Source organism: Epinephelus fuscoguttatus, linkage group LG3, assembly GCF_011397635.1.
Source record: "Epinephelus fuscoguttatus linkage group LG3, E.fuscoguttatus.final_Chr_v1".
Lineage (NCBI taxonomy): Eukaryota > Metazoa > Chordata > Actinopteri > Perciformes > Serranidae > Epinephelus > Epinephelus fuscoguttatus.
In genome coordinates, this window is record NC_064754.1 from 37,519,363 (window position 1) to 37,546,052 (window position 26,690).

Here is a 26,690-nt window from a genome sequence, read left to right on the forward strand (position 1 = left end):
ACTCGTCAGCTGTGTACATACTGTACATGTACATCCAGCAGGAAGTCCTGCAGTGCTGGTTGTCAGCTGAAGCTTACAGGAGACTGTCGCAGTGACATAGGGTAAAATAAAAACATGCCCTTATTGTGAACAGGTCAACATGTGTTACTCAAACCAGTCTGACACGACTCAGCTTTGTTACAAGAGGGTGGCCAAAGCAGATTACTATACTATTACTATAGAGGTACTGCAACACCCATGTAGCCCTCTTTACCAAAAATTCAGACCAAATGAAGAAATTGTATTAGATTGCACTAGGCGGGCAGGCCTTTGAATCAGTCCACTCCACCAATTAGCCAATTATCGCCATGGACAGGACCAACACTGTTGTAAAGCTGTTGTGAAGTGGTGCACTTGAACCAATGAGGACTAATAACAACAATGGCAAGCACTTAAGACAAGATAGATGCTGCGATTGAGGTAACATATCTTCTCAAAATCACCCGACACTGTAGTTTGGTTGACTTCACTCTGCCCCACTCTTAAATCCCCAGCAAAACAAGTATCAGTGTGGACTTAATGGCGTTAGATTGAGCCGGATATGTTTGTCTCTAGAGATTGATTAGGAAAAATCAAATTTCCCTACCCCAAGGAAATTGGTTAGAGTGGACGCCATGTCAGACTTAAGATGGAAACAGAGTGCCATGAGTTGACAATTCTGTCTGATATCAGGCAAACACCATCTGAAATGTGGAAAAAAAGAACTATTGCAGAGGTTTTTTTGCCACTGTATGTTTGTGAAAGGTTGAATACAAATAAATTAGGTTTTCTCCTTGAATGCTACAACTGGCATTTTCAGAAAGAATATCAAAAAGCCCAATTTTAGAGCCAGACATCTAAAATAGGATGGAGGGGAATAAAAAACAAGAAAAGGATGTGTTTCCAAAATGATCTGCATTAGCGTGGACATGGCTTGATGGCGAGATGGAGCAAGAAAGACAGGTTGATAGTTTAAAAGAGGGGAGTGAGACAGACTAAATGAGAGAAAGAGAGAGAGAGAGAAAGAGCTGTATGGCCCCCCCAGGGTGTCTCCAGAGGCAGACGGGATTGCAGCAGACAGCCGAACGCCCCTCAGCAGGCTCTCTAAACATGTGTTCAAATAAACACTTTACCCCCTGTCGCTGCTTGTGAAAGCATTCACACTGGAGAGATGCATGTATGAAGACACAATGAAACGCATAAACAAAAACACACACAAACTCAAATCCAAGACACACCAAAAAGGGAAAGTATTAACCACTGCGGCTATTGATGTCAATCTCAACTGAGACGCAGATCTATTTGCCAAAAGATACAGAAGTCACAGCACCTTTGACAGCCTCATCAAACACACACATACACACACAAAGCTGTGATGGAGTATTCGTGTCACTCAAACATAGGGCACAGGCAGGTCACCGCAGAGACAAAGATTGAGATTGGTGACCCCTTCCCCCTAAACCTCCCATTTACACCGAGGTGAGAACCCCTCATTAACAGCAGGCCCGGCCCTCCACCAAACATCCCTTCATGCTGCACACATTCAGCAGCTCTTCACAGAATAAGAAGGCAAACAAAAAGAAGGGAGAAACATTTGTTTAACGAGCCGTCCCTGGGCTGTCTTTCTCTCCTATTCAGTCCCTTCTTCTGCTCCAGGCCTGCCCTGAGGTCAACCCCCCCATAACACCATCAAAACCCTGCACCACTGATGGCAGCAGTTCCATTCAGCATAGAGATTTATGATCTCTAATAGCTGGCAAATGGACCAGAGGTTGGGGCTGCCCTGAGGGGAGGCCCACGACTTATTTTCTTCAAATCTCAAGAAGAAAAGGCATTGAAAAAAAGGGGAGCTGAGTGAGGCCGGGGGGGGGGGGGCTGTCGGAAACATTTTCAAGGTTGCCATCTGGGTCGGGTGGGACCTTTCAAACTGTCTGTCAATCTGCAACAAGAAACCCTCCCCTACCAGATGGATAAGTCTATGGAGAAAAGGACATATTATAACAGTATGAGGGACAAATACCTTGTGGCACCACTGGCATTTCACTTCCTGGACTATTTTGGGGGAAATTCTGCAAGCAAGAGCTTTTATAAATCTACTACAATCAGGTGGTCAGTCTTGGTGGTGGTGGAAAGCCCCACTCAGGCACCCTTTACTTCCTAATCCTATTCCCATAATCCTCAGAGGTCAGCGACCAAGAAACAGTCCTCACTCTCTCCATGACCAAGTCCCTGTTCCTGTTCCTGAGAGTTCTTTGAAACTGCATTACTGAAGTAGAGGAAAAAACTATGAAGAAAGGCAGTTCAGGGTGCTAAAGAGGCAAGGCAGATACAATGCCTTCATGCAGCAGCCAAGGGATTCACATCTTCATGAAATCATGAGGGCAATTTCAACTTTTTACTGGGAAATAGGTTATTGCCAATCATAGAAATAACACAGGCTCTGTTTCACCAAGACTCACAAGTCTCATTCCGATGTTGTACCTATGCACTTTTCCTCTGATTTAAAGAAATAGTTTAGCATTTTGAGAAATATGCTCATGTGGACTGTTTATATGAACTTGGGTCTTCATAAAGTTTTAAGAAAAGTCAGCTCAAGAGGTAGAGGAAGTAAAATTGCTTAACACTTCTTCCGTCCTTCCCTGTGTGATTAATTGGGACAGAGTCTCACAGCCAGTATCTTTACAACTTGCAGTTCTTGTTGAGGTATAAGACAGGCTCAAAATAATGAGATCTGCAGTGACACTCAAGATAATGAAATGAACTGTGGACCCTCATTTTTTTTTAGACAGAAAATACCCTAATGACAGAGCACACATACAGCTGTTTCATTAGAGGACTCAGACAACATAGAGCCTGTTTGCACCTGGTATTAACATGCGTCTTGGGTGATCCAATCACAAGTGGACAGCTCTAAGTGTGTCTGTTCACAGCTGGCACTAGAATACGTCTTGACTGACCACTTGTGATCAGATCTCACCTCCCCACTCTTTATGCAAATAAAGAGTCTGCAAGGACCGACTGCGTTATTTTTAACTGGCAGGTTTGTTGTGCTACATGCACAATTTCGGCATTTACTGTTTAAAATGGGTAAAATTTTATTCCATTAAAGAGCTGCATGTAGCACATTACTTCCCTCAGCCCCCCCTCAGCCATCCCTTTTTCTTTCTTTCTCTCTCTGGTTATCATGCGACAAGCATAGCCTGCTGTCCCGTCACCTTCTGGCCACTAGGAGACTACTGCCGCCAAAGTTTGAGCTTTGCGCCAAGGACAGTTGGTGAGACCACCTGCACACACACAGTATGACATGGCTAACTATTAGCATTAACCAGTTAACGTTATCTACTAGTTATTAATGAGTTTAAAGACAGAATCAAGGACTTTTGGGGCTGGAGTGTGTTTGTTGGTACCATTTAACAGCTGCTGCTATGTTAGCTAGTGCTGTTAATGCTACCCAGGCAGACGTTGAACTGACTGTTCACTGGAAGGAGAGCAGCTCTTGAGATGGTCCTCCAGTGCTGCATCTAACCTGTGTAACAGCAGCAACAGAAAGTTTTCTTATCCACCTTCAGTGTGGCCCAGGACACATTAGTATACACACTGCTAAAAGAATGTGGTCAAATGTAGACTGAGATCAAATCTCAAGACACACTGAGGAAAACATTGATTGTTTTCACATCTGTGCCAATCAGCAAGACCTGTGTTAATATCAAGTGGACCATGCCCACATAAACACTGTTATACATACCCCATTTAAAAGTTTATTTTGGAAAGGCTTGTTCTGTAAAAGTGACGAATAACAGAGGATCCTTATTCCACCTGTAATGGAACTGTAAGTTATCACAACCTTGGCAGCTGTTCCCCTGAAGGAGATAATTCTTATCATAATGACACCCCTCAGTGCCAGACCCTGACAGGCACCCTGATGAGCTGCTGTATCTGCAACTGTGGCTGTGGTAAACCCAGCGACAAAGATAAGACTTCCCCCCCATTTGCCCCTGAAACGCTGAGAAGATTTCTATTAGACACAGTGACACTGCCAGGGTGATAATGTTGTCACTGGACAGGACAGCCTAAAGGCTCTCCTTGGCCCCGTTTTCACACTTAGCACTAACATGCAGTAATCCAATGCCAAGCGGACAGCTGTAAATATAAGTGCACCCAAAATGCATCAATGACACACTGGGATTCACTGCAGGCACATTTGGAGGTGACATAACCACATGAAAACATACATTCTCTGGTGGGTTTGCAAATGATTTGGGATTGATCCAAGCACTGAAAGCCTTCCTAATATACACTTATATAGCTTCCCTGTCACTGTCCTACATGTCACCCTAACAGTTACTGCTGGTATTCAAGGCATTACAGCAGCAGCAATAGTACAGCAAGCAGGAATTCAACAGCTAGTGGGGAGGCTCTTGAGAAATCCCTACATCGATGCAGTAAATACAGTTTTTATGGCCCCATAGCACAAAATGAAAGTAACAGATCACCAAGGGGCGAGGAAGGGTCATCTGCTCGAGGTCAAATGGCATTAATACTCGAGAGAACATCCAGTGTTTCTGAGCAAGGTTTGAAAAAGACAAACAGAGCTAAGTTTATATGACCTGACTAATTTTAGAACAGTTGCAAAACCTATCTCCAACCATCCATCTTCAAAACAATATCTGGAAATAGCCATGTATTTGCCAACAACTACTTACTTTTAAGTAGGGATGCTCTGATCTCACAGGCCAGATCAGGAACCACCCTGATATTGACTTCATTCAGGCCATGATGTGACCAATCCACATTATACAATGTTTCTTTGAAAATGAAATGTTTAAATTGTGTTTTCTCTCACAATTACATTTAGGCAGCCATGGTAGACTACCGACATAAACATTATTGAAATGGGTTCCCTGTAATGAGGTTAACAGATTTTTAAATTGGGAATAACGTTCTACAAAAGTCACGGTTTGGCTCACATCCCAGTTTAGTTCTCGTTTCTTCTCTTTATTTTGAATAGGCAACAGGTCACAATAGGCTGTAAAACTGAAGCATCTCTTATTCTGTGAAATTGAAACTACAAAAATACACAGTTAAATAAAAAATAACTTGTTTCAAGTAGTTCAGCCTTGGCTATATTCAATCAATAAATCATCCAGGTGATCGGCAAATTGGGTGATGCAGCCGAATGTGCGCCAGCATGTTGGATGTGTGTCCATTCATAGACCCTGCAATGGTGGAGCAATGCACACATACACATTACTCTTTCTCCGCTCCAGTGTTCGATTTGCGCTTGCCCTTGTGTAGCTGACTTGCACACCGAGGTTTGATGTGCTGACCTCAGCATGTGTTGCAAACGGCGTGTGGCTAAAACGCTCTGGGTGGGCTCCCACTTGTGAACTTTGGTTCTGTGTTATGTGTATCAATATACTGTGTATACTGCGAGCGACTATAAACATCAAGTCATGACCCTTGTAGTGTAATGGTTTTGGTTACAAATACACCAGCCCTAGCAGATAGTCTGAACTATTAGAATTGGTGCTGGGAGATAAAAAGTTGCATCAGAGCAACCCTACTTCAAAGGTAAGATTTTGGGCCTTCAGTGTTCATTTTACAGGACCTAAACCCCCAACCTACATGAATTTCCACCTGCTCAACCATGAAATGAGCAAATGTCACAAGATATTTGAGTTAAAGCCCAAAGGCCTGTGAGAATATTTTACAGAGTGATGTATTACCTCTTCACTAGATTAATCTCTGCACAATAGACTGTATATGACAATAGCTTTTAATCTTAATTACAGACAACTGTATTTTGTCACTGCAGTCCTGAACAACCAAGGTTAATCTCCTCTTATCATCAAAACAAAAACAATAATTTGTCTACATAATTAGGGCCATGAGACGGGGATCACAGAATTGTCACAGACCTTCATACTTCATAGTAAACCTGAGAAAATGTTATTATCAATAGAACCTTTTCCTTTTTTTTTTTTTTTTTTTTTTACCTATTTTGGCACGAGCCTTCGTCAATGAATCATACAAGACATCTGGCCAAGTTTTTCTTATACCGGATAATTCCATGTTGTATTGGAGCAGTAATCTCTTTGCAGTGGGTTTTATTTACCTCTTCATGAAAACACACCAGCAGTCAGCAACAACACTGCTACAAAGTCAGACATCACACCAGGGAGTAAAAGGGTCACAAATGGCTACATATTTTCTATTGGTCTGTTTTTTGTGTGATGTGGTTTCTCCTTGTCACAGTTAGCCACTTCAGCACTTTGGCCCTGCTGGCAGGCTTTGGCAGCGATGCCCTGTAAGACGACACGGAGGAGACAGGACGGGAACGGAGATCTGGGTGAAAGCTAAGCACTGTCGCTCACCTTGGGCATCTGCTGAGCCTGCCGAGCTGGGCCGGGCCAGGTTGCCATGACAACAGCAAAACAGCCAGGGGCTTCCAAAAATACTTTGATTTAACAGGCCAAAACCCAGCTTTACTGTCCTAGAAAATTCAGCAGGACATGTTGAAAATGACACTGATGATGTTTACAGTCCATGCTGTCTAATAATCAAGAGTTAAATCAATTAACTCAACCTGTTAAAGTGTTAACAGTCAGCGATGGACCAGTATAACCACAGCAAAGATAATACACCTGATCTTTCAATTCCAATTCCTTTATATGTGAGGACTAAACAAGACTATATGACTTAATTCTCAACATATTGTAATTTTACTTCTAAAATTGTGACTTTATTCTCAAAATCATGCTCTCTTTAAGACCTTATCCTCTATCATACATCATGATACCACCATATGATCTGGTTTAAAGAGGAAATTAACAAGTTTTTTGCTTTAACGTATCATTATGAAGTAAATGTTGATTGTATAATGTAGTGGCTATGGAATAATAACACCATCTGCATTTCCATCAACCATTGTGCAACCAAAACAGAAAGAAGATAGCGCTTTTGTTTTTCCCGGTAGCTATCTGCGGCTATCCCCATTTACCAAAGAGTATCAATATAATTACGTTGCAGTTACTATCCAGAGGAGTGGAAATAGCAGACAGTGGAACAACCAAAGTAACTGTGGAAACTGTGCTGGTTGCTAGACTCTGAGGAAAACAGAAAGTGACCCGTCGTCTTTGAGAAAGCAGCACCAACAATAATACCAGAGGGGGAAATGTTGAAAAACTTCCACTTTAATTAAAGTGAGAATAATGCAACTTAAAAGGTGCTCTATGTGAAATTCAGAGCGTGTGAGTTGTTTGGACACATTTCTCAACATGGAGGTGGCTGAGTTGGCGGCTAGTAGCTGACAGTGCTAACTCCAGAAACAGCACTAAACAATGGCTACAGTGTTGACAGAGCTAACAGTGTTAACCGAGGGAAACCAGAGGGTGGCCAAAATGCTTTCACAATGACACCAGCCCGATATCAGCAGTAACCTCTATATGAGTGCAATGTAAATCAGCAGCAATGAGCTAGCCAGTGGGATACAGACATGAAAGTGCAGCCGGGACAGCTTACCACAAAAAAAAAAAAAAAAAAAAAAAAAAACACAGGGAAGTTTGGATTACAACACACACACAGATAGCATGACATCATTCTCTTCTCAGAGCGCCATTACTCCACTATATGTTTACATTGCAAACAGTGGTTTGCTGTTAATGCTCTGAGTGTCATATACCGAGCCTTTAAGGGTGTGTATCGCTGCAGCATGTACTTCTCTGGGTTAACAAACCGAGATAAATATTTTGAAACCTGCATTTTTAGAGAAAAATCATGTTAATTCAAAGTAAACTTATTATTCACACCAACTTGACTATTCTGTGAATGTTAACAGTGTGGCTCCTACTGCCTTTCTTCAGGCACTCTGATCCTGGAACTGGGACAACCACAGAGTCTGGGGGAAGCCACTTGTGTGCTTGATTTATTAGAGCAATCTCACAGTGCTCGTCAGACAGAGGAATCTAACGCAGGGCTGCATAGAGAGAGAACGACTGCGATGGGAGGAGAGGTTAGTGTGATTATCACTGTCTATCACAGGCCAAAAGCTGACTGGGACCTCACCTGCTTTGCGCCTAAGTGGTAATTTGTTTTTATTCCCGATAGTGAGTTGTCAAGTTAAGAGACAGTGTTTTTGCTGGCTACAAGGAAAGGCTTTTGGAAAGCTGTCATGTAAACACAAACCAGAGAAGGCGACACTGAAGAAGGACAAAATGAGAGAATAAGCACTGGGTTGTTCCTGATGTCTTTAAAGGTAATATTGCACAGATTTTTATGAAAATATAGACAACAAATACTACATTTAGAAAATGAGCACAGTGGGGCGCCGGTGGCTTAGTGGTAGAGCAGGCGTCCCATGTACAAGGCTGTTGCCCGGGTTCAACTCCAGCCTGTGGCCCTTTGCTGCATGTCACTCCCACTCTCTCTCCCCCTTTCACGCTTGTCTGTCCTATCCATTAAAGGCTAAAAAGCCCCAAAAAATATCTTTAAAAAAAAAAAAGAAAATGAGCACAGTGAACCCAGAGAGAGCAGTGGTTGTGAAGTGCAAACTAGACGCTCTACCTAGAGGTTTAGTGTGGGCGTATATAAAGCAGCAAAAGATGCCATTACCTTTGAATTATGAGTGTCTCGAATTATATTGTCTACACCGCAGTCTGCCATGACTTCAGTGCAAACTCTCCAGGGAGCGAAGGAGAAGGAGGAATAAACAGGGAGACAATGCTGTTTGAACAGTGCTCCATGGACAGCTGAGCACATAGCAAGACAAAGTGATCTGAGAGCCAGCAAACAATTTGGAGTTCAAATCCAGAAAATTGAAGCTGGCATCATAAATCCAGCACACACAGGCATAAACATCTGCGCTGGTAGTTGTCAGCTTTCGTTTGTGGTGGTCATCAACGTTGCCATCTATCTCAGCGAAGACTAAACTGTTCTTCCGAAGGGAGAATGAAAGAGTTGGCTGTGTTGTACACTCTGTGTGGAACATTCCCTGATGGGCAGCGCTTGACTGAAGAGGCAGAAATCAGTTAACGCACACACACACACACACACACACACACACACACACACACACAGGTGTACACAGCAAACACAGGGTTATTGTACCTATGTCAGCAGTGCACCTGCCAGGCTTCACTGCGGACCAGTGCAGCCTATGGCACAGGAATGATTCCTAAAACATGGGGGCGTATGTGTGTTTCCTGGGATCTTAGTCGGTGGACATTCCCATGGTGACTTCAAGCTCTGTGACAAAAAAAAGACACTTTCCATTTTGTGCTGCACAAAAACCTCTGAGCCGTCACCAGGAAACAGAAGAACAATAGTCCTACAAGTCTGTCACACACTTATGGACACATACAGACACACCCACGCCAGCCCCCAGGCGTTTGTGTGATGGGTCACAGCCAGCACGTCACTCTGTCAACAGCTCTGTAACTATAACCTCTGGGAAGGTATTACAGTTTCAGCCATAAGGAATGAATGGACCTGCACTGTGTCTTTGATCCTGAGACGATCAGAGTGACGGACTGAAATAAGATGCTGAGAGCTGTTTCACAGTGTCAGTGGACTGCTGAGTTGAAGGTAAGTAAGATGTTCTTCAACTTACTCCTAACAAAGGTAGTCTTGCTGCCATGTGTAGATGCAAAAAAACAACCTAATGATACAGTCTGGCACAACAATTAAGACGTCGGTATCCTATGCCCTGAAGTCCGGACATTTGACGGGCATTGACTTGGGCTGTGTGGCAGAAACACCTCAAACCTCCTCTATGAACACTTGTTTTAAATGTCAACATAGGTGATTTCACAGATGTCTTTTGGCTGTATTATGTTGTTTCAAATGCCTTTGTTCTCATAAAACTGTGATTTGATTGCGCCAGCACAGCAATTACTGTTCTCCAGGTTAACAGGTAGCAATCAAATCACTTACTCTCATACTCTTTCAGCCGTCTGTCAATAAAAAAACAGAAAAACACATAAATGAGAAGCAGAGCAGCAGAGGACAGAAAACAGCTTTTTCAGTTTTAGCTGACTTTTTTATCCAGTGCAGGTTAAAGATATACTATGCAGGATTTTCCTAAAAAACAATGCACAGACGCATTCAAGTGTAATTCCTCTCAATGATCACTTGTGACCCACTAGAAGTTTGTGGCGGTGTATTGTCTGCAGAGACTCTGCCCTCTTCCTGTATTTTCTTTGTATTTTGCTGGGGCAGGGATGTTCCTGAGCTGTAACCTTTTGGCAGCGGGTTTGTAGCCACCGGCCATGACACCGTTCACGTGAGGACTTTATGAAAAGGTAACAATCAGATCTAAAAATTGTAGACACAGTGCCAAAAAAAGAAATCTGTAAATATAGCAAGGCCAAACACCAAGTGGACAAAGCTTGTTGCAAAACAAATCTGAATCTGAGGTTTGCTTTCAATTTCACTTAACTGACAAGTGCTGAAACAGAGGATGGAGAGCTTAGTTAGCTTGCTAAAGTATAAGCTTTTCCATTACAACAAAGCTACAATAGGACCTCACAGTGTATGAACAAGCCACAGACATGGATGTATTAAGAGAATTGGATACAGTGATAAACATAGGGCCTTGTTTATTCCTATGATAGCTGATCAGTGGCACAAAAAATGGTTCAGATCATCCGGGGGTTATCAGCACTACTTCCGCACTGTAAGGCCCATGGAGCAGGCGCACTAGAGACATAGCGTAGCCGAGTGAAGCCAAGCAACTAACTTCCGGTTTAGCGCTCCACTAATTTGAATGTAAATAAAATGATTTAATCTTGTGGCTCATCTAGACTTTCCAAATGTCATCGGACCAAATGGGTCAAATCCTCATGGAGAAGGAGTCATTTCATGGGGGAATCATGTAACGAACCCCGAAAATTACAGTACCACTATTTGGCCACTACAAAAATTGGTTTCAAAGCCTGGTGCACTTCCTGGAGACCTGGCCATTGACTGTATGATAAAGATGAACCGTATGATAGCTACCCAGAAGTGAAGCCAAAGTATCTTGAGCAGCCCCTATAGATCATAAACCCTGCCCCTCCATGTTAGGGAATGGGACATGGGCCAAACTAAAAACTCAAAGTACACTTCAAATACAGCGGTGAATTTTTTTTTACAATGGAAGGAAGTGGAGATGCGTTGTCCATCTTTATATACAGTCAATGGTAAAATCAATGTAAGTGGAGTGGCCAAGTTTGAATGTACAGTATCCAACAAGTACACCTTTATCATTGATCGGAACAATATGCTATCAGTCAGTCTAACTACAACGACTGAAATGACACTCCTCCTAACTAAAGTAGGTTACAGCCACAAGTGACGCAAAGACACTGGGCTCACAACAACACATGTAACCTCAACGAAAAATACTCTAAGCTCCTTGATCAAAACCTAATTTGAAGTTTTTCCACTGGAGCCCTTCAGTTTCTGTGCCATTATTATACAACTGATGTAACTAGCATGTGGCGTACCTTAAACACAGCTAATGAAAAGAGATGAGATGAAAGCATCGATGAGCAGACTGAGACCGAAGCCTCTTCACATCTGCAGTGTCATCCACTTAACGCTGATGGGGACTTCAGAACAAAAAGATGAGAGACAGAGAGAAAGAGAGCTGGAGGTAATAAGTGAGAAGGAGATGAAAGAGAAGATAGAAAACAGACAAATCAGGGCTAATTTGTGTAGGAGCCCCATCACAATTCACACTGACACTGGTCCTAAAAGGCAGCTGGCAGCCTCTGCCACACACACATGCTTGTTCAGCAGGGGGTTGTGTGCTGCCACTTCAACTGCCCTCCCTTGACCTCTAGTAATGGATTTACTTTTTTAGGCCTGGCGGGTACAAACATACTGTATGTACACACAAGCACACACACAAAGCATATGGAAGTTGCCACATCAGTGAGCCGTTCAACTATCAAAAGAGACACTTCGATTTCGTGCCACCGCTGCTATGAGTCTGCACACTGTAGCCAATTACGGGTAAACTGGCACATCTTCTTTCTCCCATTTACAGATCGACAGGCACAGCAGCTATTTTTACCTCTGCATAAAAGCAGAGACTGTTTTCACACTCCGCCAACTGGAACTGTGCCTTTCATTAAGGAAATCTATTTAGAGACGAACAGGGGAAAGAGGCAGAGGAGCGTGGAAAGATGAGCTCTGATTAAATCTTTCAATGAAAATGTTTGAGGCTCTGTCTGTTATTTCATCACCACACAGCCCGCCAGCTTTTTTAATAGAATGGGGCGGGCTGCAGTTTGCTGCTTTCAACTACTTTCACGATCCTGAATCAAGACAACACATTTCAAAATCACCATGAACTGTCATCGTTGAGTTATCTCCAAGACTCAGCTGGTGTCAATCACTGCTGTAGAGTTAGATGAGTAGGTCATCAGACTGTGACCTCGCCATCTGTGTGTGTGTCAATGGCAATTAGCTTGATAAGCACATCAGTATACCAAAGATGTATGGATGTAAGAGGAAAAAGAATCTACACACTATAAAGGAAAGAAGAGACCAACTGATGCAAACATCTATTTATGAGGTGACAAAAAAAAGGTGCATAAAAGTGCATTAAATAGAAATATTTTGGTCAAAGGATCAGTAAAATGTACATTTCTATTTGTTGACCTCTTCTCAGATATCTTGAAATTCTACACTTTACAGACACAATCACAGTTCTTATTTTTATCCCTACCCCTCGTTTTCGAGTACCCCTTTGCCCTTCAGAACCAGAGTTCCATGGAGTAGCGGCATCAGTATTAGTCAATGGCTTCTTGTGAGCAGATGTAACTATGGCAATAATGGTATTATCCCAATGACTTCTGCCATTTATCTGATGGACACTCGCCATTCATTCACACAAGTTTCATGCAATCAATCAAGTCAAGTCAAGTCAAGTCATCAAATAATAAAGAACACTGCGGTGCTACTAGTGGTGCTCTGTAGGCTAACATTAGCAACCTCTGCTCCTACCCTACCAGTCTGCACTGATATAGAGTCCACCAGGGATGAAGTTTTTCTGTAGGCCAATGTGGGAGTTAGCATTGCACTGGTTCCCTCCCTCATTCCTGCGACTCTATCTCTAGAGGAGCAGTAACAAGCGCAGAAATAACCATTATAATATTAGCTAGCTAGCTACTTAGCTTCAGCATCAGCATAGGGTTTACTACTAGTGATTTTTTGTCATGATTTTTATGAAGAAAAGGACCATAGTACTTTGAAAAGACATTACACCGAGACAATAAAATGGATATTGTAACTTTTAAACCTTTGCTAATAAAGAAAATCAGCTTTGGGTTTCTTTTGTTGGCTGTGCAGCCATCTTGCCAATGACTTCTCAAACTCGGTTAGGAGTGCATCTCTGAAAACCCTGTTTGTAGGTCCATGTAGCCCTTTGCCCTACCCCACTATCCAAACAACAATCATGATACCCTAACCCTAGGCCTGAACACGCAAAATGGAAGGGTAGGACGAAGCGGTAGTGGCAAAGAGTGTATTGGGATTGAGCCTTTGAACTGATGCACCTGAAACGTTATTTTTGGACCTAATAAAAACAGACTTAAAAGCAGCAGCTACAGTCCCATCTGTGACCGCTGTTATGATCTCATTGTCCAAACCTCCTTTTGCTTTTAATGTAGGTAAAACTGACAGGGCGTGGCGAGACATGCTGTATGCACCAGTAAACGCAGCTGAGGGCTCCTTATCCATTAAGTGCCTGTTACCTGGATGGTGGATCATTCATTTGAAGTGCACTTAAAAAAAAAAAAAAAAAAGGAGAGCGACACTGAGATGGATGCCAGCTGTGTCGTGCACAGGATGATGAGGCGAGACGGTGCTGTCAGACAAAACGACTTTAAATAATGACCCTCTCTCCGGCGTGGCCACTGAATGTCTAACTAACAAGCTCATTGAAACGCACGACAGAAACTCTGGGAAACACGAGTCCCGCCGGGAACAGGTGGCTTCCCCACCATTGAGTTTCTGCTTGTTTTAATTAATGATGGTGGCTGGGCTATTCTAACACCGGACCTCACTGTCATTACTTTAGTTCAGAAGTAACGGGGTAATGATCATAAATCATGCACACAGAGTAAAACCCTCTGGCTAGACGACATTCCTGAAAGATCTGAAAGACTTTTATTTGTGCAGTTATAGTGAGGAGTTTTGGGATCATAACTTGCATTCAGGGGCTTTTCTATACCACCAAGCAAGAAATTAAGGGGGGAAACACATCCATGGAAAGTATGCAGCCATGTGAAAGTGTTTAATCACTAAGCTCCTGCGGGCGCGTGCCTGGGGCATTTCAACATGCCACTGGGAGCAGGCTGTCGACACAAAGGCAACTGTGGACACACACATGGATCCCTCTCTCTATCACACACACACACACACGGACACAAGGCCCAGAATCACAGAAATGTTACTGTGCAAGTGCTCCATCTACTTTGAGCTGAGCCATGTTTCCAGTCTGTACACGTTGGGACTTCCAATCTCAGCCTTTACAAGCAATGGGACATCCCCAGTCGCCTCAGATAAAAACTTAATGTGTTTGCTGTAGGTGTAGCCCTTTTTAATCCACCTTGCGCAAAATCACTCACTGTGCAAAAGTGACTTCAAAACAGAGAGGCCTTCTGCGTTCCACCTTTTAGAGATGAACGTGAGAAGCAAAAATGCTAAGGTACAAGACAAAGAATTCTCGTAAAACATTTCTAATCGTCTAACGAGGAAATCCATCTGATAAGCCTTCCCAGGGAGTACAAAACAAATGTGTTTGGCTCATATCAGGGTACAACCTAAACATGCTTTATATGGTTTATCAGATAAATCCTGGACATTAACTGTGGTACATCCTTAAATCCCCAGAAAAAAACATGAGAAACAGAGACTCCAAAACAGACCTTTTCAGACCTTTATGGATGATACATATTGTATGTAATCAGGCCCCCATGACTGCAGGCTTCCCAGGCTGGGACACTTTGATTATGAAGGAGAGAGAGGGCAGTGCAGCTGCTATCCTCCTAACAGCATCTCCTCTGCTTCATTAGACGTCTCTGTCTGTGTTCAGTCCTCCTGCTTGTTTCAGGCGATGGGGAACACGAATCAAAGCATTCTGAGGTTTGCTCTCTTACTTCCTGCACACAGAGGAGGAAAGCACTTATACAGCAACAAAATCCTCTCCGGGGACACAAGAGAGGAGTGAAGGGGAAAGCGAACAGAGCGACGCAGCACTTTGATTCCAGCCCCCGACGGTCTGAAACCCAGAAACTGATAGCTGTATGTACCGAGTTCACACAGGGGCTGGTAAAAATGATATGATGGGGAAGGTTTTGTACACAGCCCAAACTGCGTTAAAGAGGATGGAGGAAAGTCGTAGTCCAAACAAAAAGTGAGAAGATGATCCTGTCTTTTCTTTTCTGTCTTGCTGTGTAAACACTCCTGATAGGATGGGCAGAAATAAATGTGCTCTGCCTTTGACAAGGCAGGGATGCCAGAGTTGATTAACACAAGAGATGCATCATTGTCTTCATCTCTGGGCATCTTATTTTGTCAGTGTTACACTCACTGGAACATTTTCTTCAAATGAATAAGTCACAGCTACTACCAAGAAGGTCAAGTTGTGGCTTAAAGGAAGTTTGGATAAGGTTTACGAACTAAGTATGCTTGAAAGAAACTAGTCTGAACAAAGGACTGTCCAACCACATCTAAAGGCAAAAATGTTGTGACACTGGATAGGCATGGCAAGACAGTGTCTAGACGCTGTTCTACAATCCGACAAGAACTTCATTTGAAGCATGCCAAAGCTTGTGTTGGTTTGTTGGATGTGTGACATTGCCCAGCCACCTGGACTAACCCAATCTTTACTCTCTTTACATAAAGGGCCATAATGAAAAGGTCTTGGACAAGCGGGGTCATCCATTAATCGCAGGGTTGGCAGCTCAATCCCCGCCTCCTCCAATGGAAATGTTAAACTGTCCTTGAGCAAGACTGTGAACCCCAGCTGCCCGTTAGGCAAACGTTAGGCCAGTGCCTAAGCCAGCCAGTCACTGTGTGAGCATGTGTGTGAATCAAGGGTCAGCCTCTGGGGCTGAAAACTGAAGCCAATATGGAAGTGCCAAAAACTGCAGTTCCTCAAATGGCCACTTGAGGCTGGCTCCAAAAGCTAGTAAATGCCCACCGACCCCATGTTAAAATGCACAAACTTTGAGATGTTTACTCTCCGGTGCAAAAACATTTTTTTTTTTATCTCTATACATAATTGCTCTGTTCATGACAACTGTACGGAGGTGAATTTTTATATAACTCATCTGTTTGAATTTCATTAAGGCTTAAAGTTATGCATAATTTAGGGCGTGGCCGTTTTGAGTGACAGGAGGGCGCTGTCCACTGACAAGTTGCTACCATAGCATTGATGTTGGTTAGGTAACGTAACCATGGCGTAACCCCAATTTCAAAGAGTATAGGCATAGCCATGGGTGTTTCTATTTCAGTGTATTTTAAGTTCATGAAAGTTAACTGTAACATTTCAAAAAGGGGTAGACTCTCTAAGGGCCAATTCATAGTTTCCACATCCGTGTGTCCGTGAGGGTCCACATGTCCATGAAGGTCCATGTGATGTAAATGTCGTCAGCCACCCATGTCCGTAATGGTCCACACAGACCTTATGTGGACAGCAGCCCATTTTTTGGGGTGTTAATTGAACTATGAATAGAACCACACGCATGTCTGCATGACTATAGCTGTCTGCAGACGTTCAATGTAGAAAGTATGTCTGAGCCTTCAGGAATCAGTTTTCCCAGTCAGTACATTTTGTTTAAATGATTTAAAGCCCAGTATTTGTTTGCAAAAATTAGCATAAGCAGTATCACAGTTAACCAAGCTATAAATGTTCTATGCTAACCACGCTAGCAGCTTTTGTTAGGGTTAGCCCCAACCGCTCACATCCAAACATGGTCACTTCTGGCTTCAAAAATCCAAGACAACAACAGCCAAAATGCCAAACTCAGCTTCAGAATGGAAGTCCACAAACCAGTGAGTGTTGTCACAGTGGCTACGTCCATTATTTTATACAGTCTATAGTGTGAAAAAGTAAATGACAGGCAAATGCAGTCTATACAGCATCATTCCTGATATTAAGAGGAGTGTCGTTTTACATCTGCCCTCTCAAAATGCTGCAAAATAAATCAAGCTACACACACACACACACACTCAGAGGCACTTCATAGTGTGTATTTGTGCATTAGACAAATAAAAGCCTAAACCTCACTCTGTTTTCAAGCAGACCTTGACTTTTGTCTCTCATGCAGTAACACAGGTTGCCAGACTGGTTTAAAATGCTTCTTTTCCTCGTCTTTAGTGGCCCATCATTTCTCTTCCTTAGTTGCTTCACAGAGGCTGGGGGTCTCAGAGGTCAGCCCCTTGACAAATGAAGCAACACATTGTGAGGAGGAAGGAGAAAAGGAGAATAAAAGAGTGAAAGGACATTTGTTGCTGCCAGACCGGGCAGCGACCTCACCATTTGGACAAACCCAGGTTTTTTAAGACTGACGTCCACTTGAGGAAATTCAAAGCTGTGCCGCACGCATTAAAAAAGCAGATTGAGAGGCCCACTTAGTGCTTGTCCATAGACTATGCTCCTTCACTACTACACCCACACACACACAGACACACACGCACCCCACACCCGAGCAAGCCTTTCCCGTAATCCCATGGGACCTCAGTCCACCCCTGAAAGAGTGAGCCTGACACGAGCCTCTGACTCAACCCAACATCCCCACTGACCCCCCTGCACACACACACACACAAACACACACACACACACACACACACACACACACACACACAATTCCCCCCCACAGAAAGTAGGGGGCCCCAGGTCGGGCAGGTGCTGTGGCAGCCCTGAAGAGTGGTGGCCGTGCATGTATAAGCGTGTATAGATGTGTGTGTATCTGTGTGTGTGTGTCTGTGTGTGATAGTAGGGGGCCCGTTTGCCGTCTGTCAGTCCAACATGCTGCATGCATGATCAGCCAGTCTGTGTTTTTCTTCTCCTGGGGTTTCTTGGCTCTATCAATGTGTGTGTGTGTGTGTGTGTGTGTGTTAGCGTGTGTGTCTTTGCGCGTCCACGCCCACATGTTTCTTTTACAAGATCGGTCTGACTGATGGATCAATGCATCTAGGATTATGTATCACCCTAATTGCATTATCAGGGTCAGTGTCAGCAGACGACACACCCACAGCCTCCAGTGTCCTCCCTCTCATCTGATGTTCTCACCTCCGCAGGGGTTTGGCTTGACGAAGCCGCGGCCTGGTTACATGTTATGCCATGATTGTTACCCAGCAGGCGAAGGATTTAAAGCTACACTAAGCAAGATTTTGATCTAAAAATACATTTGCCTAATCAGCCTAAATCACAAAGTGGGGCTGAAGGAGAGAAGATGGAGCTTTCTCCACCAGCTGAGACCTGGCAGTTTCACGTCATTTAGCTAAATCAAATTCTGGTTTTGAGTATGTTTACCCACAGGGAGAAACAAAGACAAGCAGGGATGGTAAACATGAGCGTGAGAAGTTAAACATGATACATGATTTCTGTGGACTGGAGTTAAACATTTTCTGACAGCTAGCTCTTAGTGCCAGTGACATAATTTCCTGGTGCAGGTTTAAAGGGACAGTTCACCCCCTTATCAAAAATGCATATTTTTATCTCTTACTTGTTGTGCTGTATATCAGTCTAGATTGTTTTGATGTGAGTTGCCGAGTGTTGGAGATATTGGCCATAGAGATGTCCGTCTTCTCTCCAGTATAATGGAACTAGATGGCACTTGCCTTGTGATGCTCAAAGCACCAAAAACAGACATCTGAAAAACTCCTCAGTAATGTCTCTTTCCACAAATCATGACCCGCTTACGGAAGATAATCCACAGACCTTGTTGTCAGCAGTTTTTGTGTAGGAACTGTTTTCTGTCTACCAGACTAGACTTGCCAACCGTATCACTGCGGAGAAGGAAGTGTGCATCTACTGCTAGCTCACCTAGCACCTAGCAACCTTACAGCTCAGCCGAGGAGGACACCATTTATGTTGACATCTTGCACTGTCACAAGCAAGAGCCTCTCGTCTATGAGGACATGAACACTTCCTTTTGCGCTGTAATGTGATTGGTATAAAAAGAAATAGTTCCGAAATGAAACTGCTCACAACAAGGTCTGTGGATTATCTTGAATAACCAGGTCATGATTTCTAGAAAGAGACATTGCTGTTGAGTTTTTCAAATGTATTTTTCAGGTGTTTTAAGCGCCACAAGCCGAGTGCCATCTAGTTCCATTATACTGGCGAAACCACAGACATCTCTACAGCTGATATCTCCAACACTTGGCAACTCACACCAAAACAATCTAATTTACTGAATAGCACTGGAGGTAAGAGGAAAAATATGTATTTTTGATTTTTGGGTGAACTGTCCCTTTAAGTAACTTCCCATTATTGGTAAAGCCAGTGTTAAAGCATGATTATAATGTCAAGGCCATGATACATGGACAAAATTGGTAAAAGTCACGTCATTATAAGTAATTTATAGGCATGTATTACATTAAAGCCCTAAATATTTTTCACATAAAGTAACTTTATTCTGTTTTGATGTTCTCACTGATGCTTATGATGCAACATTTCATATAAGTTCATCAAAAATCTTCTCCATGTTTCATGACCTTTAAGCAGGACAATGCAGCATTTCATCTGGCCAACACATCTGTGCCAGTTCAAGCCAATAATAACATACATTAAGCCAGAGGTTATCCACGGGTCACTCACACAGATGAGCATCTTCGAAGACAACACTGCTCCACAATGAGTGAAACATGCATATGGTGAGAGGTTCAAGCCACTGTAGCTTGAGGTACATACCTTGTCAAACAGAGACTTCCATTGCTGAGACAAAAGGAAAGAGAGGGGAAAAGTGATGGAGTGAGTGGAAGAGATCCAAAGGAAGAAGGAAAAAAATCTCAGAAACAGGTGCATGAGTGGAGAAAAGCACCTGTTTGGAAATGATGAGACTTGGCCAAAAGGACTTCCCTGTCTGTGCGCGTTTGCCTTAATTGCAGTCTTGAAACCCCATGCTGTTATTATCTGATCATTGTGCTCAATGAGCCACAGCAAAAGATAATAAGGTACCAAAGTGTGGATCATTATGTGTAAGGGGTTTCTTATAGTAGGCTATTTGGATGTTTGAGACAACTAATGGAGCAAGAGAGCTGTGGGTGCGTATGTGAGTGTGTGTGTCCCTTTGAAAAAAATCACAGTAATATTCCTAGAAGGGGTGTGCTGTGTGTGTCTGGTGGCTGCCTTTACTTGTGTGAAACTCAGCAATTTAAATCCAATCTGATATCACCGTAAACCTCCAGTTGTGCCATGACATTTTAAAATACATTTATGCTATGACATTCTGCTTCATGAAATCAAATGCATTGGAAAATTTTGGACCAGTGCAAAGGAAAGTTGGGGTCCTGCTGCGTAAGTGCAAACATGTGAAAAGGTGCACTTGAGGTCCCTCTGTGCTGTGTGTAGACTTACGTCCTCTGGGGCCACGGGGAGGACGTCGGTGCTTTCCAAAACCTCGATCTCCTCGCCCTCCGCGTTGGACGCCACCGCCGGAGAGGAGTTCACAGGCGCCTCCCGGGTTCCGCCCGTCATCCTCGGGCTGCTCTTCTCCATGCACCCGCGGAGAGCAGCTTCTCAGTCCTCAGGAATGAGTCCACATAGTTTAAAATCCCATTTCGCTTCCTATGTGTGCGTCAGCAACGACAGAAAGTAAGAAAGCGGAGCATTATGCTCGCTTGCGCATCCCTTTGAGACTGATCACTCTTGGATTTTGGGCAGTCAGATGAGTCCAGGTGAAATGATGGATACCAGTTAATTAATATGTCCCCGGCGCACTTCTTCCACTTAGACAGGGCAAACAAATCTGCATCCGTAAAGAAAAAGTTGATTTGGGGATAGTTTAGTGATAGTTCTGGGCTGTGCAGTCCCTTTGTGGTGTCACACCACCGTCCACAACATCGTTAGTCAGCAGTGACAGGGGTTTGCAGAGCTGGAGAGGAGCCTGGATTTTGTCCGCCACGAACAGAGGCAGCGGTCCAAGTTTGTGAAGCAGGGGGGGACGCACATTTACAAAGTCTCCTCACTTTGAGAGATGCGACGCAGCAGCAGAGCGCGGATCCATCTGAAAGAAATAATGACATCATCAAACACTGAACGACAACATGAAAGGCAGGACAGAGATGACAAATCGGACTGGATGACGCACAGGTCTCATATGGCTGCTCCATCCAGGGGAGCCGGTGAAACTCGACTAAAACCAGCGCGGGCACCGCCACATGGCAGACTCAAGAGAGAGAAGTCCAAGCAAAAGTGCCCAATTTTTTGGTGCGTCATGATACCTGGCACGCTGCTTCTCTGCCGGTCGGCGGCGCAGAGCGGGGACAGCCGTCTGCTCTCTCCGCCGTGTGCCGACGGGAAGCTTCAAAGAGGGGGGTGGGACTCACCGACCGCCTCCGCTGGGATGGTTGGTTTAGCTCTGGGAGACGCCGGGACTCTGCTCCAGCCGCATGCGTCCCTCCAGGCACACAGAGAGAGATGGAGAGAGAGAGGGCGGGGGTGGAGAGAGGGGAGGCAGGGAGAGATTTGGCCGGCGGTGAGGAGGGATCACCAGCCACTCCCGCCCGGGGGTTTCGAGGAACTCCGGCTCCCTGAATGAACAGCTGGCTGTCACTGGCTCCCTGGCTCAGAGGCTGTAGGTCGTCTGTGCATGATGATGACATGTAGTAGTTGTGTACTAATGATATGGTAATTTACTACACCAGTCTAATATTCAATACTGTGACCCTATCAGGTGCCTTTTTTTAGTAAAAGAACCATTTATAAAGCCTTTATAAGCATTGACTAATGGTAAATCATCTGTCAGTGCTTTACAGATCAGTGAGGCGCCATTAACAGGAGGATGAGGAAAAAAACCCTCTGCATAATCCTTTCTGTTTGTTATAAATGTTGGTAATACATTAATAAAGGGACATGAGTTCACATGTTTGCAATTATATTTAAATTAGTCATAAATAGCCTGTATTTTTTTAACAATAATTCATCAAATCTTCAGTTGTAAATTAATAAATAGGTAGATTTAAATAGGCAGGTACTGTTAAATGGTCCATGGGAGTGGTTTTCCTAAAACATTAAAGAGCTGAAATGACAATAAGTAGCTTAATAAAGTGGCTTGTTACTGATCTTTTAGCATTAACTAAAAAAAATAATCATTAACAACTACATTTTTGTCAACTTAAGTGCATTAGGCTATATGAGGTGCATTTAGAAAGTGGTTAAAGAGGTAAAACATTTTTATTACTTTTTTCCCTTTTTTATTTTCGCAGTAGTAGTAGTTCAGAGGCAGAGTGGAGGGTGGCCCTGAATGTTTTCTCAAAATCCCAGAATCTTTTAAAGTTTTTAAAAATACCTTCAACCTTGTGTTATTCAAATAATAATAGCCTGTGCCCATGCTGTTTATCCTACTCTGTTATTCCCTAAAGAAACCTAATATAATAGAGTTATTTTTCCAATGTTGGCCTAGTATTCAGTTAAGAGTATTGAAGGCCACATTTACTTTGCAACTGACCCTTCACTCAGCCCCGCCCCTTCGTGATGGTGCAACTAACTGCACTTCCTGAAGAAATATCAAATTTTGGGGAAAACGAAAAAGAGATTTCAGAGAGAAGCAGACGGGGGGGGTTAAAGGACATATCCAGGATGTCAAACTAACTCAGCAGCAAGACCAGGTTAAAAATATAACTATACAGATCACAGTGTAAAAGTGAACCATCACATCACTGGCGGTCGAGACATAAGTCAACGAACATAAAGGGAAACTTCGCCAATATTGAACCAGCTGTGTCATCGCAGTGTGTGCAGATGAATGGTTTTTGGCTTCCCACTGTGCCGCTGCCAGTGACTGGACCTCATAGGGGGGAACTCCAGGGGGGAGCTAAACATAACCTGGTTCCATAGACTCCGCCCACTCAACTGAGTAGGCTTGCATCTCTGGTCTAGCATACTTTAATGAATTTGCGATTTATCTCGGCCAAACGATGGACGGACCAATGAACGCCGGGGGTCTAGCGATTAGCCAATCAGCGCCACACTGATGTCAAGCTGTACGCAGGTGGGTAACTGGTGAGGATAGCAACAATGGCGACCACTACAGATCCTACAGACCACATTAACGATGCTATCGAGGTATTTCGCTACTAGTCGCGTTAATGGAGGACCAAATTAAGGAAGCTGCTAAACTGGTTTTAATGGTGATGCAGCTGGGCGTGCACGACGATGGAGACATTTTAAACGGGCAATGCTCGCTTGTTTTCGGCACCCCCGAGGCATGGATACTAATGACGTCAGATTCTGGGTGAGTTGTTGATCTCTACTGATTGGTTAGGGAAAAATCAAATCCCCTCCCCCTTGTAAATCGCCTTCAATGGAAGCCATGTCAGACTGAAGGTTCTGGGAGCTTCAGTCTGACACTCAGGCTAAGCTAAACACTGTTCATCTGCACACACTGCAATGTCAAACAGCTGGTTGAATATTGGCAGAGTTTCCCTGCTTCCCTTCACTGATTCCTGTACAGCAGGGTTTTCATGGTCTGATTTTGATTTTGAAACTAGGTTGAAATGTATATCTCCTACATTTAGCTGGAAATCCACAAAACCAGCCTAAAAATTAAGAAAATCTGAAAGGACAGCAGAGTCTATGGGGCACAGCTGTGTTGTCAGACCCTCGTCGGAGCTGGCCGATGCTCCGCTATGATAAGCCAGTCTGTATTCAAGGAGCAGGACTCAGTAAAGAGTCAATTAGAGCAGCACAGAGAGATTCAGATTTGTCAGCGAAACATTCATTCATTCATTATTATTATAATATAACAAAAATAAGTTTAAAGATTTTTAATGCTGTTTGTGTCAACATACTTATCCTGTCTAACTTTGAGGTGGCAGGAGTGAAAATTAGTCATCCTCAACATTTGTTGTGTTATGGTCTCAGAATGATGAAGACAGTTGTAGAATAGTTTGATACAAAATAGGATGCTCTACAGGATGATTTCTTTTATTTGGTAACTATCATGGTTTTCCCATATGATGTGCAGGTTTTTCGGCATTCTGTATGATATCAAATGTCTTGAAAAGTAGTGCATATAGCTGCTGTAAATGGGAAAAAAAAATCTCCCTGAGGTACCATGACTCTTAACCCCCCCCCCCCCCCCCCCCAGGTTTGGGCTGTGCTGTGAATGTTTACAACATCTGGCTCCAGCCCTGGTGAGGTTCATTCACATTTAACGCAATCTCTTCTCATGCTATAAATACTAATTCATCATGTCCCACAAAGCAGCAGAAAGTCTGAAATGCTTAAACGCTCAGAAAGAAGGGAGTGTCCAAGGTTGTAAATTCCATTTTTTTAGGGAATTTAAACTGCCCTCTCAAAGTCTGCTGCCACAATCACCCAAATGACTGAGCCACATTTCATACAAACACCCACCTATTACCTCCTGAGACGTCAAACAAAACTAATAGCTGGGTGGAAGCCATGTATGAGGAGAAATGATGTGATGGCGGTGTGGTCTGCAGTGTGTAGGTTGATCAGTAGCCTTCTAGTGAAACTCCCCCAGGTACAGTATGTGATAGCATTGCCATGGAAACAATATGGCCAGTTGATATTTTTAACCCTAGGGGTCTTTTCCTGACTCCCACACAGCAGCTTTGGGTTCAAGTTGGAGTCAGATATCTTGTTAAAAAACAGACCCAGGACTCACTCTGTATCTGTGGTCAGCTGCACGGCCACATTTTCAGACTCTGTAATTTCATGTGGTCTTTTGTGGACAGGAAACAAGATTTATGGGAGGTGCTGATGCCTCATACACACACTAACAGCCTCAAAACTATTCACTTCTACCTCTCACATACTGATACTTATCAAAACATAGAAAAACTAATGTGCAGTATTACTGAGTGTAAAAGCACTTAACAACTCTGTATGAAGACAATGAATAATAAACTTTCAACAAAATGTATTGTTTGTCTCACAATGACAAAAATGAACTAAGGACATAAGTTAATGAATAAATAAACCATGTAGTAATCTCCCTAGAACATATCACATCCAATCTTTCATATTACAGAGGCGTGAGGGGAATTATTGTCTCGTTAGCTGCAGGCGCCAATGGGAATTTCCATTAAAAGCAGCTAATTGGACAAAATAAGCTTTGACGCGGCAGCTTTCGCAAGTCATGCGCCAACGTCGGCTGAGGAGCTGTGACACGAGAGCGAGATGAGGGAAGAGAGTGTGAACAAAAATGAGAGTGAGAGAGACAAGACACACAGCAAGAAAAACACCTGCTAGTGGGAGAACTTAGCTCATGTATTAATTAGCAGCTGGGGAGGATTGCTTTCTTTTCACATGAGCGTCTCTCTTGAAGATGTTTGTAGGCACTAGCTGATCTTTGAGCCAGTGGTCCCCAACCTCTTGTGTCTGACATACCCTCACAGCCCCTTACTGATGAACTCAAGTGCCCTTTCATCTACACTGTCAGTGAGTTTCCATGTGTATTCATGTGTATTGTCAAGTTTGTGTTAAGCTGGACATTTCTGTCTACGTTTAGCAATTTCAGCTGTACATATTGTAGGCTACTTTAAACTAACTATTTCAATGATTTATCAATTACTTTTAGCTCTCTCCTGCTCCTCCTCCAACATTAAAACAGATTGGTAAGGGCTACCTTTGCAGTTGAGATAGTAGAACAGACGGAGATGGGCGAAAACTGTCTCGCCCACAAATCTGCCAGTTTCAAAGAGTATAAAGTCAGTAGACTCTAAGCTGTAGGTGGGCAACTTCAACATATTGACCCAGGCAAACATACAGTGGTGGAAAAAAGTTTTCGGACACCCCATGCATTTGTGAAATATTGTATTAAGAATCACTCTTAGGTCTTCAAGTGCAATTTCTTTTAGTACAGTCACAGCCAAAATACTAAATAAATCCTAAAAAAAAGCCATTAAAAACTTAAAATTGATTGGTTCCATAAAAATACATAAAAAATTTTGTATATTAAGTATTGAGTCATTTTGGTACCAGTGATGAAGGTCGTTCTTTTTATTAAAAGACACAATTTTTGTTGCCAAGCTTTGTGTCTACATAAAGCCAGCACATCTGAAAGTTCTTCAGACACAAAAATGGCTAAAACAAGGAACCTAACGCAGGAAACACGCCTGAAGATAAAGATTCTCAGCCAGGAAGGGTACAGCTGCCGCCAGACAGCCAGGAAGTGCAGATGCAGTCCTTCAGCAGTTGGATACACTCTGCAGAAATACAGACGAACCAACAGCTTGAAAGACAAACCAAGATCTGGGCGTCCAAGGGTTTCTTCAGCAAGAAATGACCGCATCCTGATCCGCATGTGCAGGCAAAACCGCCGAATGACATCACAGGAGCTTCAGCAGCAGTGATGTCAAACTTAACTGGTGTCCAGTGTTCCACCCGCACTGTACGTGACCGACTTTTAGATCATGGCTTAAGGTCCTACAAGGCTATCAAGAAGCCCCTGATCAATGAGAGACAGAGGTTAGCCCGGCGTCGT

The 26,690-nt window shown here is 43.3% G+C and overlaps 1 protein-coding gene across 5 annotated transcripts in view; it reads right to left on the bottom strand.

Moving 5' to 3' along the window:
* rhbdl3 (rhomboid, veinlet-like 3 (Drosophila)) overlaps window positions 1-21,648 on the bottom strand; it is an 82,892-nt gene extending 61,244 nt beyond the window's left edge. The window contains exons 1-3 of one of the 5 annotated variants that reach the window (XM_049572420.1): window positions 21,568-21,648; window positions 20,597-21,245; window positions 19,931-19,954 (exon numbers count right to left, since the gene is read on the bottom strand). In XM_049572420.1, the coding sequence (XP_049428377.1) occupies window positions 19,931-19,954; window positions 20,597-20,737 (165 nt within the window). In that variant the 5' untranslated portion in view covers window positions 20,738-21,245; window positions 21,568-21,648. Of the gene's footprint in view, window positions 1-19,930; window positions 19,955-20,596 lie in introns of all 5 variants that reach the window. The other 4 variants (XM_049572416.1, XM_049572419.1, XM_049572421.1 and 1 more) reach the window with 4 other exon arrangements.
* Between the last annotated feature and the right edge of the window lie 5,042 nt (window positions 21,649-26,690).